At 35.4% G+C, this 20,935-nt stretch overlaps 1 protein-coding gene across 7 annotated transcripts in view; it reads right to left on the bottom strand.

Annotated features, from left to right (window-relative positions):
* Positions 1 to 316: 316 nt before the first annotated feature.
* Positions 317 to 20,935, bottom strand: part of HHAT (hedgehog acyltransferase) — a 465,338-nt gene continuing 444,719 nt past the window's right edge. For all 7 annotated transcript variants that reach the window (XM_074309063.1, XM_074309065.1, XM_074309062.1 and 4 more), the window contains one exon: positions 317 to 2,272. In XM_074309063.1, the coding sequence (XP_074165164.1) occupies positions 2,181 to 2,272 (92 nt within the window). In that variant the 3' untranslated portion in view covers positions 317 to 2,180. The remainder of the gene's footprint in view (positions 2,273 to 20,935) is intronic.

The raw sequence follows: 20,935 nt of genomic DNA, 5'->3' as shown, positions 1-20,935 counted from the left end.
GTCATGTTGCCCTCTGTCCACAGGGTGTGGGAACCCAGCTCTGATGACAAAATAAGGAATCACATGTGATGATTAAATTGGAAAAAGTAAAAGCATTAACTCCTTACCCTAGCATATAATGAAAAAAGTTTTATTTTGCCATATCCTGATGATCTTGCCACAAATGCATTTCTAACTTCAATTATTTTCTGTTGAGGAAATAAATAACCCAAGGAACATAAGACATGGAAAATATATGACAGAACATGGGAGAAGTATACTTGAATATATAGTAGAAACATTACAGAAATACACTTGCCAGGAGATTCAATGCAATTCAGTTCAAAAGCATTTATTAAGCACCTGCTATGTCCTTAGAACTAAGAATACAAAAACAAAAATGGAAATAGTTTCTGCCCTCAAGAAGCTTACATTCTACTGAGAGGGAACAAAATATATATGGAAAAGTAGAAGCATAAGAATTAAGTAAATAAAGTAGGATGTGACACTTGAGTTAAGCCTTACAGAGAACTAGGAAATACAAGAGGTAGATGAAGATTCTGTTGAACACACATGATCCACTTCTCTCTCTTTCTTTTCCTTTCTCCCCCAGATCTATTGTTAATGAGTCTCTTCTTTATATCCAGTGAATATTAGAATTAGAAAATAAAAAGGGATTGTAAAGGCCTTCTAGTCCAACCAATCCCAGAACAAGAATTCTCTCTACAATATTCCTGCTGAATAATTATACATCATTTTCTTGCACTTCTCTAATAGACTATGTATCAAAGTTATTTGGGGTGTTTTTCTCTGTCTCTGTCTCTCTTCTTTTTTCTCTCTCTGTTTCTCTGACTCTTTCTCTTTCTCATTCTTTTATTGGTCTATAAATCTCACTCCATGGTATGACATTTAATGCTAGTTTGTTTTCAAATATCCCCCAGTGTCTGCATATAGTAAGCACCAATGATGGGCACAGAATGTGGGCCAACTATACTGCCACAATCTGGAGTGAGCATTACCACTGTGTCTTTCTCAGGCCCACACACTCCACATTCTATGTATGCTTATAGTGGGCACTTAATGTCCAGTGAATGACTCAAGAAATACTCAAGAAACAAGGTTTTCTTTGGAATGGGAGGATGGTCTATTCCTCTAATAAGTAAATGTTGTTGCTTTTAAAAACATTAGGAACTAAATGACAATCAACAAAAACAAAATATAAAATCAGTGATGTTCTAGCCACTAATCAGTAAATATAACTGCTTAAATTCATATTAAGCTCAATTACTATTAACAGAAACACACGAAATAAGGGATAAATTCATGAAAAGGTTAGCATTTAACAAAAGAGAACCAAATTAATCAGCAAAAAAAGAAAAGAAAATGCTTCTATACTACGCTCTCTTCATTCTCTTTCCTCCTCTCTTTTTTTTTTAAACTTTCATTTTGTATACATATTTGGATCCCTACCTTAAACAAAGAGCAACATCTGTGTGGTGGAAAGAGCACTGGATGTAGTGTCAGATGATCTGGATTTGAATTCTAACTCTGCTACTTACTACATAATCTTGGAAAAATCCCTTCATTTCTCTAGTCTTCACATCCTCATATGCAAAATTGCAGAGAGGATAACATTAGATGAGGTACGAAGTTTCTTTAAACTTCAAAGCCTCTGTTCCCATATATTAGCTATAAACAGTGGTGTTCTGGTAAACATTTAATAATAGGCTCTTCGGGGAGGAAAAAGAGTACCCAATGTCATGCAAGTTTAATCTGCATTGTTGATGTTTTCTCAGACAATCAACCAAAATAATAAATTGAGGTTTGATTTGTAGTGATTATAGCACATGCTATGTCCTTAGAACTAAGAATACAACCCTGGCTTTAAAACTCTCTTGTAGCTCTCAGTTTCTTTGAATATAAAATTCCTCTGGTGGGAAAATATGCTGTGTGATTTCAAGATCTCAGCCCCAGTTTGGGTTATTCTAGAGGTATCTTTGACAGAACAAATGAAGATGATGTAGAAGATGGCTCCTGAATTCCCCTGAGTAGTCCTTCAGTTGGAAATCATGAAGAGGTATCATCTTCTGCCAATGGTTGCATTGTCTAAAGTCTCTTTCCACTGTAGTCCCTTCTCCACCCAGATGTCAAAGTGATCTTCCCAAAATGAAGGTCTGACCAGGAGTAGGAGGCAGATAGTATTAATCTGTAGCATAAGTCTGAGACCAGGCAATGCCCACATGGGAATAAGAATACAGGAATCCCATGACTGAGAGGTTCACCCATGGCCAACCTGCAACAAGGAAGAAAAGGGGAAAGTTAGAACCACCTGGATTTTAGTGTAGTGCTCACACAGGCCATGGCTCTACCTTCTGAAAAGTCTCAAGCAAAATCCAAATTTCTTCATCTTGGAAAACATACTGATCGCTGTGTGCTACACTGATGATAGAAGGTGGAAATCATTGTCATCTTCTCTTTCATCTTCACCAAATAATAAACTGAACTGGAACCAGACCATTATCACAGACTGAAATGTTGTCCCAAATCACTCAGACTTAACACCAATCCAGAAAAATCTTAAGAATGACATTTGACAGAAAACACCATCTGCATCCAGGGGAAAAAAAAAAAAAACCTAAGGAGACTAAATGTAAATCAACACATGCTATGTTCACTTCTTTTTTCTGTTTTGTTTTAATTTCTCCCATGGCTTTTCCCTTTTGCTTTGATTTTTCTCTCCCAACATGAGTCATAAAGCAATGTGTATTTAAAATAAATTTTCTAGAAAAAGAACAATATTTGAAATCTATGCAGTCACATCAAATCCTCAATCTTTAAGATAAATGAAAGGAACTTTTAGAAGAGATCAAAATCTTGAGGAAATAGGTTGAAGTACATGCCATTTCCTTTCTGCTTCTGAACTTATAAAGAAAAGCCTTTCAATGAACCAATAGATATGAATACTTTCAAAAACTATATAAAAAGACTTATATAAAAAGAAAAAAATCTACATGTTCAATAATGTGTAAAACAATAAATATAAAAGCATAATAAGAAGTTATTCTAGGACAATTTCTATTAATTGCTATTTGAATGTTCTCCAAAAGATTTAAAGAACTTTTCTATGATAATAAAAATAAATAAAAAATCTTTGTGCCAAGGATGTTTACAATAAATCTACAAAAGGTGAACTTAGAGCCTGTTTATTTTTCAATTACAAATCTCCCTTGAAAATCACATGAAACAAAGTCTCTGAACAGAGTCTGACAGAATGAGTCTCCAGCTCAAGATAGATTGAAAAAACTTCAAAAAAGGTCAGTCTCCATGGAGTGAAAAGGGTGTTCAGGCCAGCTCAGAAAAATTGCAGGAAAGCTGATGAAATGTCTTAATCACAGCAAATCTATAATTAAGACCCTCAGTCCTGCCTCAGTAAAAGAGAAAATCAGTGGGATACCTTCCAGTCCCAGCTCAGATGTCAAACTCTGGAAAACCAGGCTATTTCCTGAAAAGAACAGGCAGAACTACCCCCTGCAAACATAAGCTAAAGCTCAGAGCTGCATAGGAAGTTGGGGACAGAACTCCCTATACCCCAGGAGCAGAGTTTGACCTTAAAAGTAAAATAAGTGAAAATTCCAAAAGAAAAGGAAAGAAAATGAGCAAGAAACAGAAAAGAACCTTGACCATAATAAGCGACTGTGGTGACAGGGCAGACCAAACACATACTCAAAATGAGGACAGAATGTCCATAGGGAAAATCTCAGAGTGATATGAATTAGTCTCAAGCCCAAAGATGTATCTTAGAAGTGCTCATAAAAGATTTTAAAAGCCAAAGAAGAGAGGTAGAAGAAAAAATGAAAAAAGTAAATGACAGATATGCATAAGAGAGTCAACAATTTAGAAAAGGAAAAAAAATAGTCTGAAGAAAACTATTCCTTAAACCATAGAACTAACCAAATGGGAAAAGATATACAAAAGCTAACTGAAGAAAATCACACACTGAAAACTAGAACAGGGCAAATGGAAATTATTGACTTTGTGAGAGAGCAAAAACTGGCCAAACTAAAATAGGATGAAAAATGAAAGAAAATGTAAAATATCTCATTGGAAAAACAGCCGACCTAGAAAATAGATACAGAAGCGGTGGCAATTTAAAAATTATCAGCCTACCTGAAGGCCAAAAAAAAAAAAAAAAAGGAGCTTTGATAGCATTCTACAAGGGACCATTAAGGAAAATTGTCACAATATTCTAAAAAGAGAGGGGGAAATACTAATTGAAAAAGTCCATTGATCACCTTCAGAAAGAGCTCCCACAAAGACAACCCCAAGGAACATCATTACAAAACTTCCAAATTACTATCTCAAGGCATAAATACTGTAAGCTTCCAGACAAAACCAATTCAAATATAAAGAAATAACAGTCAAGATTACCCAGGATCTGGCACCTTCTTCAATAAAGAATTGGAGGGCCTAGAATATCATATTCTGGAATGCAAAGGACCTGGGGTTACAACCAAGAATTAACTACCCAGAGAGATTCAGCATCATCTTTCAGGGGAGGCAATGGAGATACAAAGAAGTAAAAGACTTTCAATCATTTCTACTGAAAAAAACCATAATTAAAAAGAAAATTTAATCTACAATCATTTTTTCAGATACCAAAAGATTACTTATACAAAAGTACAAAAATATAAAAAAGTATAAAAATACTTATACAAGAATTCATAGCATATTAAGAATTTAAAAAATAACAAGACAAGGATTTGGACTGCATTGATTTCTATCTGAACTCCTTAGAAGAAATCAGGAATCATTTTTTTTTTCTGATAATAATGGTGGTGGTAATAACAACAAGAACAACTCCTAATTTAACCCAAAATTTATGTCATGTGGGAGTCAGGAGGGAAACAGCAGAGAGAGGAAATGTCAGCAAGGTTAGTTCATAGAGGAGCAGAGAGTTTAGACACAGAATGGAGATCCTTCTTTTCCTAGACATTTTCCTTCCTTTCTCTCAAAACCCATTGTCTCATAGGCTGAAACAATTTTATCATCAAACTGATATTTCGGTCACAGTTACTGTCATAATTTATTATAGTAGCAATAAAACAAAGATGTAACTAATTACTTGCAATACAATGATCTTTCCAAAGGCAGGGAAAAGATAGAATGGAAGAAATGCTCTCCCCTATGTGGCCACTGACTCTTCTTCAAGTAGAAAGAGCAATATCTCTAAGATTCTCTCAGGAAGGTAATCTAAACCTCAAGAATTCCATTCATGTCTCTTCACAAAATAAGATTTAAACGGTTATTTCAAAATGTTTTGAGATTCTTTCTCCACAACAGTAAATTCTCTCAATCTTTCTGGAAAGAATTTCTCTTACTCCTTTCTGTGCCTCATAGTCTCTCTCAATATAACAATTAATTCCCTTCAGAAAATAATAAATAAATAACAATCTAAAGGTCTCTTCTTGATCCTCATCTTTCTTCACTTTTTTTGCTTGTTTTTGGAAGTATTTGACACTCGATTACTCTCTTCTCCTGAAAATCTTCTCTTTCTTTTAAATAATAGGTTTTCTTTAAAATTTCCAAAATATATGCAAAGATAATTTTCAGCATTCACCCTTGGAAAACTGTGTGTTCCAATTTTTTTTCTCTTTCTTCTTCCTATCCCTCTCCTAAACAGCAAGTAATCTCATATATGTTAACCATGAGCAATTTTTCTATACATATTCTTACATGTATCATGCTGCACAAGAAAAATAAGATCAAAAAAATTAGAAAGAAGAAAAAACAAGCAAACAACAACAAAAAAGGTGAAAATATTATATTGTGATCCATATTAAGTCCCCACAGTCCTCTTTCTGGATATAGATGGTAATCCCTACCACAGGTTTATTGGAATTGGCATGAATCAACTCATTGTTGAAAAGAGCCCTGTTCATCAGTTTCTCATCACATAATCTAATTGTTACTATATACAATGTTCTTTTAATTCTACTCACTTCACTTAGCATTAGTTCATGTAAGTCTTACCAAACATCTCTAAAATCATCCTGCTGATTGTTTCTTATAAAAAAATAATATTTTATAGCATTCATATATCATAACTTATTCAGCCATTCCACAACTGAGGGGTATCCAGTTCATTCCAGTACAAACATTTTTGTACATGTGGGTCCTTTTCTCTTTTTATGATCTCTTTGGGATACAGAGCCAGTAGAGACCCTGCTGGATCAAAGAGTATGCACAATTTGACAGCCTTTTGGGCATAGCTCCAAATTGCTCTCCAGAATGGTTGGATTAGTAGAGAAATCCACAACAATATATTAGTGTCCCAGTTTTCTCACATGCCCTCCAAAATGTATCCAAAATGTCATCGTAGCCAGTTTGAGAGATGTGCAGTGGTATCTCAGAATTATCTTAATTTGCATTTCTCTAATCAATAGTGACTTAGAGAATGTTTTCATATGACTACAAATAGTTTTCATTTCTTCATCTGAAAATTTTCTGTTCATATCCTTAGACCATTTATCAGTCTTTGAATGGCTTGTATTCTTATAAATAAGAGTAAATTCTGTATATATTTTAGAAATGAGTCCTTTATCACAATCCTTGGATGTAAAATTCCCTCCCACACACTTTTCTGTTTACCTTCTAATCTTGTCTCCATTGGTTTTGTTTGTACAACCTTTTTGAATAAACATATTTAAAATGATCAATTTTTGCATTTCATAATGTTCTCTAGTTTTTCTCTGGCCATAAATTCCTCCCTTTTCATAGATCTGAGAGGTAGACTATCCCTTGTTCTCCTAATTTGCTTATAGCATAACCCTTTATGTCTAAATCATGAACCCATTTCAACTTTAACTTGGTATAGGATATTAAGTGTTGGTCAGTGCCTAGTTTCTGCTATACTGTTTTCCAATTTTCCCAGCAATTTTTGTCAAATAGTGAGTTCTTATCCCAGAAATTGCAATCTTTGTGTTTATTAAACACTAAATTACAATAGTTATTGGTTATTGTCTCTTGTGAACCTAACCTATTCCACTGATCAACTATTCAACCAGTTCAAATGGTTTTGATGACTACTGCTTAGCTTTTAAAATTCTTCATTATTTGACCCCTTTCCAGTTTTTTTTTTAACTTGTTACTCTCACTTGCTATTCCTCACACAAGACACTCCATCATCTGACTGGACATTTTCACTGGCTGCCCCCTTGCCAGGAATTTTCTTTATTATCTCTGTGTCTCCTAACTTTCCTGGTCTTCAAGTCTATACTAAAATCTCATCTCCTGCTTCTCTCATTCCTCCTTAATTGTAGTGTCTTTTCTTTAAGATTATCTCCAATTTATAGCATATATGTATCATAAATACATATATGTATCTTATTTATATATAATTTCTTGCATATTGTCTTCCATTAGATTATAAGCTCCTTAAAGATAAAAATTGTTTTTGCTTTTTAAAAATATTTGGAGTACTTATCCTGGCACATAATAGGCACTTAATAAGTGTTTGTTGACTTAATAAATGTTTGCTGATGACAATCAAGCTATTTCTCCCTAAGATTTCATCTCCTGTGAAAGATATAGGAACAGCATCCATAATGTCTATAAAGGGCTGTTGAAACTGGTATCTATTTAAAATAGACTGATGTAATGAGAATACTGAAATATTTGTTGCCCATCACAAAAAAAGCTCCTTATTATAAATAGTCCACCCACACAATAATGTCAAGAATAATTGACACAAAATAGGGAATACTTCAGAGTTAACAGCTTAAATCTATTTCTTTTCTGCCTTACCTAAAATCTATTATCATTTCTTCTAAATTGAACTTCCAAATAGCTTCAAAATTAAAGAGGGTGTCAAAGCACAACATCTTATTAATCACTTGATATACATGGATTCCATCAAGCTATGTAAGTTCACTGAAAAACACTTTAAACAGCTTCTTCAATTCATGGAATCTTTCTCCAATTACATGAAAATGTCATTTTGATTCCATAACTGTAAAGTTCATAATGTATGCCAAGGAAATACAGGGCTTGAAAGCTTTTAATTTGATTTCAGAGGACAAATTGGAGCAATGGGTGAAGGTAATACTTACAAAATTACCATGGTCTCTTCCAGGAAAGATACATTGAGCATAAAGCTATCAAGATATTTCATGGCCTTCTGAAGTCAAAACTAAATGGGGATAACACATTTAAAGGATTTAATATCTACTATGCACAATACCAGCCAGGATACACTTTTTTAGAACCAAAGAATGGACTATGAAAAATTTGGAATAGAAGAAAAAAAATGCATAATATTTTTGAAAGAGAGGTTCTATCACCTTAAGTCACCTAAAGAAGAACTAGAATGGAATATATTCTCAGCACACAAAGCTACCAAAAAAAATTTATATATATATATATGTATATATATATTAACAGAGAAACAATAAAGAAATGAATAATTTGGACTTTTTGTGTAAAAAGAAAAGGTTTATGAGAACAATTCATACTGAATCATAATTATAAATAGTTATATTATCTTTAAGGAGTCCAGACTTAATGGTCAATGTAGATTATGAAAGGAAATGGTAGAATCTGTGCAATGCAGCAATTGGAAAAAAATCATTGCTTACCAGAGTCCTCTTAGAAAGACATTACTTGACAACTAGAATGACATATTAGAAGATATCTTTCATGACTTAACAAGTAACAAATTTCCTATAACACAAATATAGTCCTTAAAGTATTATTGAGAAATCAAATGATAAACTGTAGTAAAGTTGAATTATTATTATAGATTGAACTGTTGCCTGTAATTGCCAAATAAAATATTGATCCACAAGAACAATATTTTTAATAGAAAATATCCAAAATGTGAGAAACAAAAATATTTCAAAATGCAGAGACATAATCAAAGAAAGTGATCTTATGGTTGTGATAATAGCACTTATCTTCTAGGGGCATTATGCTGATTAAATGAAATAATATTTGTAAAATCCTTAGCATAACATCCAACACATAGTGGATATAATAAGTGAGCTTAATAGAAGCTCATTTTTTCCCTTCTAGACAGGATGATGGGCATAACATGAGTTTAGTTATTTTCTTCCATAGAGTCTCTGTCCCAAGTCACATAGCTAGTAAGTATCTGAAGCAGAATTTGAACTTAGGTCTTCTTAACTTTGGATACAGGTTATCCACTGAACCCCTCTGAAATTTTATTCTACATTTTTCTGCTACTGAAATTGTATTGAGGATGTTTTTAGTGAACCCACAGAAGATGAGCTTGCATTGAAATGCCTTTATTCAAAAACAGGAAGCAAGCATTTTATTCATCTATTTAATTGCTTGCAGAACAACAAATAAAAAAAGAATGATAGCAGGGTAGCAGTTTGTTCTGGGAGCAAACCTATCTGAACTCCATCAAAGAAACAAGAAGCAAAATGTTTCTAAAATGAGGATGAAGATGACCTTACATTCATATCTTCATTCAACTACAAAAAGCAATAATTTTATCTTGTCAAATGAGCAGTGGAACTAAATGGTCTTTGAGATCCTTCCAAATCTAAGATTCTATGACTTAATGACATCTAAGCCTGTGAGATTTCTTTTGTCTCAAAGTTTGTAAACTTTCTTTTAAAACTGATTTCTAGACACTAAGCCTTATTTTCTCATTGGCTTCCATTGGAGATATGTTCTAATAACACAAAGTTGCTCCACAATGAAAATCACATTTAAGAATTCAACAGATCTTTAAGAATTGCATATTTATAAGGATAAAAAATTAATTTTCTGGATAAGAAGCCCATGCCAGAGGCCAGAGTACAAATACTGTACCAACATTAAAAATGTATTAGAGATTGTTTCATTTGGATTAGGGCCACAAATGAGGAAACAGAGCCCTGGGTGTGCCCGGCTACTTATGCTTTATCTATAGCGCTCTCCCTAGCCCAGAGTAAATATATCTTTTCAAACCCTAAACATTTAGCTATTCTTTTTCAAAGACTTTATCTTGAATCTCTCACATTTGTTTTCTAATAGACCTTGCCACTGAGCACTTATTATTCACCTGGATGTCTGTCCTCTGCAGTTTTTGTCTACATCTGTATATCAGGCCTCAGCAAATCTGATGAAAATCACTTTGTGCCATGGCACCTTCAGGGAAATATTTAAGGTCTCATAGCAATGATAATGACAGAAAATGTTCCTTTACTCCAGCAGAATTAGAGAAATAAGAAAGGTATGAGATGAAGCCCATGCTATTTTTGTCTTTATCTTTTTAGTAGCAACTTTCAACTTCTGTCTCATGTTGGCACAATATGAGAGTGCCTGTAGGCATCCTCTGGGCAGATGAAAGCAGGATCCACCCCACTCTAGCTCTGGGATTTACTGCCTGCCCATCAGGCCATCAGGACCTCTTCTCCATTCTGCCAGATGGGCCATTCTTGCCAGCAGCGGTCCCTCACCATCCGGTGCTGAGGCACAAATGCCCCAGGGTCCTCACTGTCAAGAACTGCTCTTCCTTTCCATGCTGCCTCTGGCAGGGGAGAGGGATTGATGGGGTGTGGGCCAGGGAAGGAAGCCCTCCACATAATCAGCTGTGTTTGTGATGAAGAGACAGCGAGGTATTTGGTAAACAATATGCCCAGAGACCTGCCAGGGTGGCTAGAGAATGGATGTGTTTAATCCATACAAAGCTGCTACTAGGGATCTTTTCAACAGCAGGTTTGGGGTTTGTGACAATCAAGGGCAAATAACAATGAACCATCTGGAAGGTTTTATCTAAGAATTCTGAGGAGGATTTTGTTTGGAAAGCAACAGGATGTATTTTTTTCTTATTATTTTATGTAGTAGAGAACTGCTAAGAAGGGGAAATCAATTTAATTTAATTTAGCAAATATTTATTAAGCACCTAATACTGCAAAGGCACTGATTGGCCTTAGAGATACAAAGGCAAAACTTAAAATCTAATCTAAAAAGTCTTCTATAAGACAAGGAAATGACTGCTAGGAGGTGCCATAGTGTACAGAATATCAGGCCTATAATCAGGAGGACCTGAGTTCAAATGCAACCTCATACAGTTATTAATTAAATGATCCTGGGCTAATCATGTGTAACTATATTTGCCTCAGTTTCCTCACATGTAAAAGGAGTTGGTAGGAAATGATAAATCATGTTGATATTTTTGCCAAAAAACCAAACCAAACCAAAACCAAGTGGGATCACAAAGAGTTGGACACTGCTAAATAACAAGAACAAATCAGGAAAGAGCTATATTTCTGAAGTCAGAGGACCTAGGTTTAAATCCTGCTCTAGCATTTAGACTTTGGTCAGTGACTTCAAAACCCTGGGCCTCAGTTTTCCCTATCTATGAAAATTACCCTTCTTTCTTAAAAATTCACTGCTACTGAATCAAATGGAAGAAATTTAATCAGTGCAAGAATAAATTGTCTTTTAAGAAGTGACACTGAACAAGTCATTTTTTAAAACTTCCATTTTATCTATTTCCAAAACGGGAATAATAATGGCTTCCCTCCCTTTAAGGAATGAGATGATGGTAAAATAATGTGTGTGAGGATGCTTTGAAAAAATTACTTCTGAAATACCATGTATGAAGTACATGGTTTGTAATTATGTACAGATGATCCACTATGAATGTAAACACATTTTGGTGACCTTTTCATTTTTAGAGGATACTACTAATGGTTATTATAAGGATAGCTAAATGGCATGATATTGATGAGGTAATAGGGAACCTCAAAAATGATGAGGTAACTTGAACCAAATGATGAGGTAAATACCTAATAATGAGGTATATACCTCAATAGGATTAAGTGAGGTCTAGTGGCAGGATTCAGGGTACAGGGAGTCACATGGAACTCCCCTGCAACCCCCTTAGGATTCGGCGCAAGGATACAAAGTTAAATCAGGTCTAGTGGCGGTGAGAGTCCCCTGTAAATAAATTTACAGGCCGAAAACCTAGATGGGTAAAAATATGTTTTTTGCTAGGTTTGGAAGCAAGGTTAAGGTCTGGTTAGTAAAAGGCATTAGATAGAGGAAGATACACGCCGAAAGCGACGGGGACAGAGAAGCTCTGATGCAAACATCTTAGCTGGCATCTTTCAAATCTCTGACCCAAAGATGATTCTAGCTTTGCTCTTTTTATCTGCTTGAAGAAGTAATGGGCAGAGCTCAGGTTAATTCCTTGAAGGCCAGATTTTTGGCGGGCTTTATCCAAGCCAGCTCAGATCCAATGGGGGGGCTGGGTACAGCCCAAACTAGTTCTGATCAGATCTTGTATCAAAGGGGGCTGAAAACCCAGGCCAGCTGGGGGCTGGGTACAGCCCAAACTGGCTCAGATACGGATCTTTTCCCCTAGGAATATCTTGTCCCAAAGGTAGATCAGACAAGGAATTTTAAAGGGGCTAAGCCTGCTACAATATGTCAGGTACTTTATCAGGGAAACTTCCTGAATGCAAAATCTGACCTCACACACTTAGCTGTGTGATCCTGGGCAAATCACTTAATCTTGTTTGCTTCAGTTTTCTCATCTGTGAAATGAGTTGGAGAAGAAATAAAAAACAACGCCAGTATCTTTGCCAAGAAAATCCCAAATGGGGTCATAGATTGAATGCAACTGAAAATTACTGAACAACAAGAAGAGTTTGAATATGCTTACATTGTCACCTATTGCCTTTTCTAGTAGAATGTAGGCTCACTGAGGGCAAGAACAGTTTCATATTTATCTTCGAATGCCCAGCACCTTGCACAGTATCATGGAGTCTGGCACAATTAAAACACTTCAACAATAGTAACTGCTGGCTACTGCTGGGGGTTCAGAGTGGCTGACAAGACAACAATGTGTCCTTTCACCTTCAAATAAATGAGTTAAGACTAAAGAATAAAAAGTCAGCTTCCCCAAATCAGTTTTATTTGGGAGTCAGCCTGAAGTGCTCTTTGGTCTGTGGCTACTGTCTGCAGCATGCATATATAAGCTTCTTGCTGGTAAGGATTGTTCCATTCACAGTATTTACATCCTTAGCATCTAGCATGGCCCCACAGGTAGTAAGTGCTTGATGACTGACTTGACTAATTCATTGAGTCAGGCAGAGAAAAGGACCCAATTCCCAGACTTCTAGCCCAGGTTTGCCCCCCACCAGACTTGAATTTGTACTACATATTTCCACTGGGCTGGAAACAATCATCATAACTTATAGAATTATAACAGAATTATAACTGATTATCCCTTCATAGGATTCTGTGCACTAATTGGGACCTGGCTTCTTGTTAATTTATTACATACAGGGCTTGGGGCCATCTACCTTTAAGTCTGAAGCCATGACACTATTTTGCTAGTCAGATTACCCCATTCTTCATTCCTGTATTAGATTCATGATGACATTTTTCACTTGATTAAAATGTGCATTTTCATTTCATTTCATCCAGCTACATAGAACCACATTGTGATTCTGTCCATATTGAATGGAAGAAAATGTGAAGAGGGAGATTGTCAGAACCTTCCCTCCTAAGCACAAAGGATTCATTCCCTGGTCATAAAAGCTTACTCTGAGAAAGAAGCATGCTAATGTTTATAGTGTTAAAATCTAATTCTATGGAAATATTGTGCAAATTTGTGTTACTAGAACTTCTGAGCAAAAGAACTATTATTAAAAGCAATGATCTGAGGGTCAGGAATCTTGGGGACAGATCTTAGTTCTATACATACCAACTGTTTGAACTGGAATAAATAACTTCCCTATACTGGTTTCTGTTTCCTCAGCTACAAAATGAAGTTGATTCAAACGGATGATCTCTAAGATCTCACATTAATTAATAATAGTAATAATAATGTCTTGTGTATAAAGTTTTAAGGCTTGCAAAGTTCTTTATAAATATTATCTCATTTACTCCTCAGATTGACTCTATGAGTTAGGTGCCATTATTATTCCCCTTTTATAGATGAGAAAACCAAGGCTTAAAGAGGTTAAGTGTCTTGTCCAGGAAGAAACAGCTATATCAAGTAGGAATTGATCCCAGGTCTTCCAGATTCTATTCATTCAGACATAAAAACACACATATAGTCCTATTTAAAATTAAATTTTACTTTTTTCAATCAACAAAATATCTCCTTCATTCTTTCCTTCCAATCCCCATTAAAAAAGAAAAAAGTAAAAATTTCAGTTGCAAATATGTATAGTCAAGGAAAATAAATTTCTACAGTGTTCATATCCAAAAGGATAGGGCTACTTCTATACCTTGAGTCTATCATGTCTCTGTCAAGAGATGGGTAGTATGCTTCCTCATAAGCCCTACAGAATTGTGGTTGGTCATTTAATTGAACAATGCTAAGCCTCTCAAAGGTATTTGTCTTTACAATATTGTTATTATGTAAGTTTTTCTCCTGATTTCATTTCACATAGTAACACAAAGTTTACAAAAGCATAGTTATTGATGTAAGGGCATGTGTAACACTCTCTCCACTATGTCATCAGCATTCATATAGCATTTTAAAGTTTACTGATGGCATGTCAAGAATGATTGCCCAAACCCCTTTTTTACAGGACATTTACAGATGGCACAGTAGCTAGGGTGCTAGATCTGGAGTTAGGAAGACTTGTTACTGTAGTAACTTAATAATTTTGTGATCCTGGCAAGTCACTTACTCCTGTTTGCTTCAGTTTCCTCAACTGTAAGATAAAGTAGAGGAGGAAAAAATAAACCATTTTATGGTATGCTAAGAAAATCCCAAATGGGATCATGAAAAGCTGGTCACTGAAAGTGATTGGACAACAACCACAACCACAAGAAGTCCCTTTTGTTCTATCCCCTAGAAACTCAGGAGATGCTATCTGGTACAATTTGCATTCACAGATAGTGGAAGCTTCCAGTCAAAATCTAGCCAAATCTTCTTTGGCGCTACCTCTGTGGACAGTTACTTCTTTTCTAGGCTCACTAAACCCATCTTCATCATCCTCATCCTCATCATCATCACAATAATGATTTCTTCTTTCCTACTGTTGCTGATAATCATAATACTTCACATTTTTATAGTACTGGGAAGTTTTCAAAACATTTTCATATAGAGTCATACTATCTTTATTTGACAGATTAGGAATTGGAGGCACAGAGAGTTCAATAATTCTTTAGGTTAAAAAAATCAGCCAACAAGCATTTATTAAAGATTTCCTACAGGCCTATTGTTATCCCAAAAGCTGGGGATGAAATAAAGGCAAAAACACTGTCCTTGCTCTCAAGGAGCTCATATTCTCTTGGGGGAGACAACATGCAAATATTTGTATGTCCACTCCATATCTGACAAAACTTGACAAGATGATGTAAATGGCTACCTATCAGAAAGTGTGTAAGTGAATGAATTGTAGGAAAGAGCTAGGAAAGGAGAATGTAAATATATCAGAATTACTGAATTTCAAGGTTAGAGGGCAACCTCTATCTGAACAAGGATCCCCTCTACTTCATACCTGATAAGTTGTCATCTAGTCTTTGTTCAAATACCTCCTTGGGGTTGAAGATAGGGGAAGACTCACAGTTGTTAGGAAGTTTCCTTACAGAATTCTAGAGGGATAGTGGTGTCATGCTTGAAAAATACTCCAGAGGATGGAAGCAGTATTATATAGTATTCATAGACAGGGAAAAATGGCATATTGTGTTCACTTAGAAACATTTGGAATGATACTACAAACTAATCCAGTCCTGTACGTAATTGTAAAATGTTGTTAGTTATCAGCAGAAGTTCTCTGTTCTATACAACACAACACAACACAACTCTAGTCCTCTCCATTATTCTCTTTCCTCCATTTTCACCTTTTTCTCATCAACTTCCTATTAATGCTCTTCTTCAGGTTAATAAGGCAGCAAAGATGTGAGGATTCTGCCCAATAGGACATTTTAGATAACTGATGACTTGAATCCAACTTAGTGAGATGGAAGGAAATGTTGTCCAGGGAAAGAAAGCATAACAAAGATATCATTCCTTTTAGCAGGACTTGGGATCGAATGATGTGGACAGAAATATACAATAGGGTCAATGCTATAAGGAATTTATGGGCATCTATATTGGGAATCTATGAATAAGTAGAATAATTTATTTAATTAAAAGAGTTTGTGAATTCTAGTATAGTTTAGGGACAACAGCACTGTGTTTGGAATCTGAAGATCTAATCCCTCCTTAGATACATAATACCTGTGTTGCCTGTGCTAAACAATAAAACCTTCTGAGCCTTAGCTACCACATCTGTAAAAGTAGGAGGACTGAATTAGATGATCTCTAAGGTTTCTTTCTGGGCAGCTAGGTGACAGTGGATAGGATACTGGACCTTTAGTTGGGAAAACTGAGTTTAAATCTGGCCTCAAACACTTACTAGCTATGTGACCCTAGGCAAGTTACTTAATCATGTTTGCCACCGTTTCCTCCTCTGTAAAATGAACTGGAGAAGGAAATAACAAACCACCTTTTTATCTTCACTAAAAAATCACAAGTGGTCACAAAGTGTCAGACATAAGTGAAATAAATAAACAACAACTAAAGGTCTCTTTCAACACAAAATCTATGATCCTTAGAAAATAATTAAAAAATTAAAAAATAAAAAACAATGTTCTTATGCTACTGGTATGTTGTATATGTGGATAGCTATAGCTAACAGAAATCAAGACGATATGATATAATAGCAATAGCTAATGGATTTGGTAGGTGTATAATAGTGCTAGTTGGAAGGATACATATAGGCTGTACAGTAATATTGCTAATAAGGTATTAGCTCTAATGAGAGTTGGCTAATTGGATCTGGGTAAGATGTATAGGAAGATGTCTGGAGCTAATAGGAAGTGAATAGTCTCATTGAACTGGAGGCACTTCAGCTGAACAATACTCAGGCAATTACATTAGTCACAGAGAATTGGGAATCCAAACACTAAGAATATTGAAGAAAAACTGTCACCTAACATATGGCAGAAGACAAAGGGATATGCTAAATCTGTCTTTACTAAGAGTTACAAAGGAACTAGAAGATCCCTATGAGCAGCTTGGCAAAGCTTTTCTTTAAAAAGATGATACACAAATATCAGATTTATAGTACTAAATTTACCAGGATATATCTAAATCTATGTCTATCTGTATACGATGACTACCATTGGTAAAGAAATAATTGTAATATCTCACATTTATAAAAACGACTTAAGCTTTCCAGAGTATTAGATATAGATATATAAAATCTCATTTGAACCACAAACCCCTCTGTGAGGTAGGTACTATAGGTATTTTCTTCATGATACAATCAAGGCTCATGGAGTATATGATCACTTGCTCATGGTCACAGGAGGTTCATAAGTGTCAAAGGTGAGATTAAGCCCAGATGTCTCCTGATATCAAGTCTAGTGTTCATTCCTCTATATCATACTGCCTCTAACCAAGATAGCTGGAGGCATTAAAATAAAGCATTCAGGAAATATTTTGTCATTTTTAAATGTTTGGGGGCTTTAAAACAAACCCATCTAATCTCTGAATCTGGGGACTTTCCAAGGTCAGATGATTGGTGGTCCCCATATTTCATGTTTTCTTTTTCCCAATTCATCCCTGTCTGATGCATTTTTCTAGCAATGGAGGGCATTAATATCTCAGGCCCATGGGACAGATAGTACTTAGGGTATGAAAAGATCCATTTCCTAAACAATGAAGCCCACTCCCTGACATGAGGAGACAATGTATTTTCTCTTTTACTGCTGATTCAACACAAATCCCCTTCACTAGAAAAGATCAATCTATCCTAATGAGAGTGGATTTAATTGAGTTGCTGAATAGTATATTGGCTATCAATTACCTCATCAGCTGCTGTGCTGCACAGCTTAAATTGGGCTCCAAGGTAACTGAATTCAGCTTAATTCAGATACTGAGCACTTGCTATATATAAGATTCCATGCTTAGGGCTGTGGGTGATAACCCAAGACACAATACCTGCCCCTACAGAACTTATCTTACTAACCCTTTTAAGAACGGCCTACCTAAATCTGCTATTTACTACTCTTTGAGGGGATATGGCTAATAAACATTTCTTTTACCCATGAATCAATTTTCTCACTATATACACTGATCCTGACCATCCTCAACCAATACATGCTTTTATAGGAATCTCCTTTGTACACAAATGACAGTAAAAGGATATGGGTAGTAGAGGATGGTTGGTGGGGAAAGGGGAAATTGGGAAAATATCTTATCAGCAAAATAGATTTCCAAACAACTCTGGACAAATCTAAATGGCTTTGAGGCTCTCTCCCTGTGAACTCCTCTACTATCTAATGCTCAAGGTATAAATAGCTGCCTCTCCTCCCCTTAATGATTTTCACAATCTCAATTACAAATTGGGTTGATATTTTTGTTAGTTTGAGAGATTGATTTTTCCTTCTTATTGAGAGACGTGGTCTAGGGAATGGGGGTTTCCCCAGTAAAATTTATGCTGTTTGAATGCTTATTACTGATTACTTTACCTTCAAAATAATACTTAATGGTTAGTGTAAGATGGCATTTTTGAGTCCGCAAACTCCTCAAGGGAAAAAAAAATGTATGTTTATCATTTTTTCCACTTATCCAGGATATGGGGGGTGTCAAGTAACAAGGAATTCTCACTTCTGATGACAGAATTCCAGAGGACAGAGTCAAAGGTAGAATTTGACAATTGACTCCAACATAACATAAATTGTTGGAAAAAATAAAATAAGGACAATATCCTACCAAACTCCATTCCCCCCCCCCCCCCGAGGCTGGGGTTAAGTGACTTGCCCAGGGTCACACAGCCCAAACTCCTTTTTTACAACAAATAAGGTCTTAAACCTTAAACCATGGAGAGAAAGAAAGAAAATGAATAATTCTAATGTAAACATTAATATTCACAACTAGTCTATGCCAACTTAATGAAAAAAAAACTGGCAAGTGATCAAGACTATTGTTTGTTCAAATATTAGAAAAATTGTGTGCATAAAGGGCCATATTGACAATAATTAAACAAAATCACATGGAGTGATACTATAAGCAAATTAGAAGAACAAAGGATAGTCTACCTCTCAGATCTATGGAGAAGGAAGGAATTTGTGGTCAAAGAAGAACTCAAGTACATTACTGTTTGTAAAATTGATAATTTTGATTATATTAAATTAGTTTTTGTATAAACAAAAATGATTAGAAAGGAAGCAGTAAACGGGGGAAAATTATATCTAAGGATTCTGACAAAGACCTCATTTCTAAAATATATAAAGAATTGACTCAAATTTATAAGAATTCAAGCCATTTTCCAATTGATAAATGGTCAAAGGATGTGAACAATTTTCAGATAAATAAAACCATTTATAGTCACAAAAAAATGCTCTAAATCACTATTGATCAGAGAAATGCAAATTAAGACAATTCTAAGATACCATCACACCTTTCAGATTGGTTAAGAAGACATGAAAAGACAATGATGAATATTGGAGGGGATACGGAGAAACTGGCATTCATCTTGGCAACAACTACATATTGTTGGTGTAGTTGTAAACTGATCTAACCATTCCAGAGAGTAATTTGGAGCTATATGCAAAGTGCTATCAAACTGTAAATACTCTTTGATCCAGCAGGGTCTCTACTGGCTCTATATACCAAAGAGGTCATAGAAAAGGTAAAAGGGACCCACAGGTGCAAAAATGTTTGTGGCAGCCTTTTTTGTAGTGGCAAGGAACTGGAAACTGAGTAGATGCCCATCAGTTGGAGAATGGCTGAATAATGGTATATGAATGTTATGGAATATTATTGTTCTATAAGAAATGATCAGCAGGATGATTTTAGAGAGGTCTAGAGAGACTTAGATGAACTGATGCTGAGTGATATGAGTAGAACATTGTACACATGAACGATAAGATTATATGATGATCATTTCTAATGGATGTGGATCTTGAATTTCAACAGTGAGGTGATTCAGACCAGATCTAATGGTCTTGTGATGGAGAGAGCTATCTGCACCCAGAGAGAGAGTGTGGTTCACAACATAGTATTTTCAGCTTTTGTTGTTGTTTGCTAACATTTTGCTTTTTCTCTCATTTTTTCCTTTTTGTTTCCTTTTTTCTTGCGTAGCATGATAAATATGGAAATATGTATATAAGAATTACACATGCTTAACATATATTGGATTACAGTCACAGGGGGTGCAGGAAAGGGAAAGAAAAAGTTGGAACATAAGATTTTGTAAGGGTTAATGTTGAAAATTATACATATGTTTTGAAAATAAAAAGCTTTAATTAAAAAATGATAACTTAAAAAAAAAAGTTGGGTTCTGTACCTTGGATGAAGAGGCCACTGTCCCAAGCCTCAGGTTTTTTTGTGCAGCTGTTTTCAGAGATAGTTATGGAGCTCTATAAGTTTTCAGTTCTTCCAAAGTGATATGATCTAAGCATTCTTTTCTGCTCTAGAACTGTGACCAAAGTCTACACTCTCTTGTAGTTATAAGCTCTGCTGTTCAAGTGCTCTTCCTCACACTGGACTGACAGCCAGGACTATTTTGGATCTATATGTGGACTATGCAATAGTCGCACCCAGTCCCAGCAAAGGGACCCCTATAATCTCCTTATGAGTAGGCTAAGATCTCCAAAAACCATTGTTACTGATTCAATTGTCCCCAAAGTCTGCAGTTGGCTTGCGGGGGCATTGACTGTGTTGAACTGTACTTCACTCTCACTCAAGTACTATGTCTCTTTCTTTCCAAATTATCTTGGTATGGAAAAAAAATTCACTTCATTTCTGTGGATGCTGTTTCATTTCGCAGCATTATTTAAAGTTGTTAGAGGGAAATTTGGGAGAGCTCAAATGAATCCCTGCCTTTTCTCAGCTATCTAATATTTTGTGAAAAGAATTATGCATCTCAAAAACCTTTTTTCAATCTGTACTTGAATTCCATTCCTCCATCTTCTCTGTAAATAA

Source organism: Sminthopsis crassicaudata, chromosome 4 (genome assembly GCF_048593235.1).
Source record: "Sminthopsis crassicaudata isolate SCR6 chromosome 4, ASM4859323v1, whole genome shotgun sequence".
NCBI lineage: Eukaryota > Metazoa > Chordata > Mammalia > Dasyuromorphia > Dasyuridae > Sminthopsis > Sminthopsis crassicaudata.
This window is presented reverse-complemented; position numbering and strand designations above follow the sequence as displayed.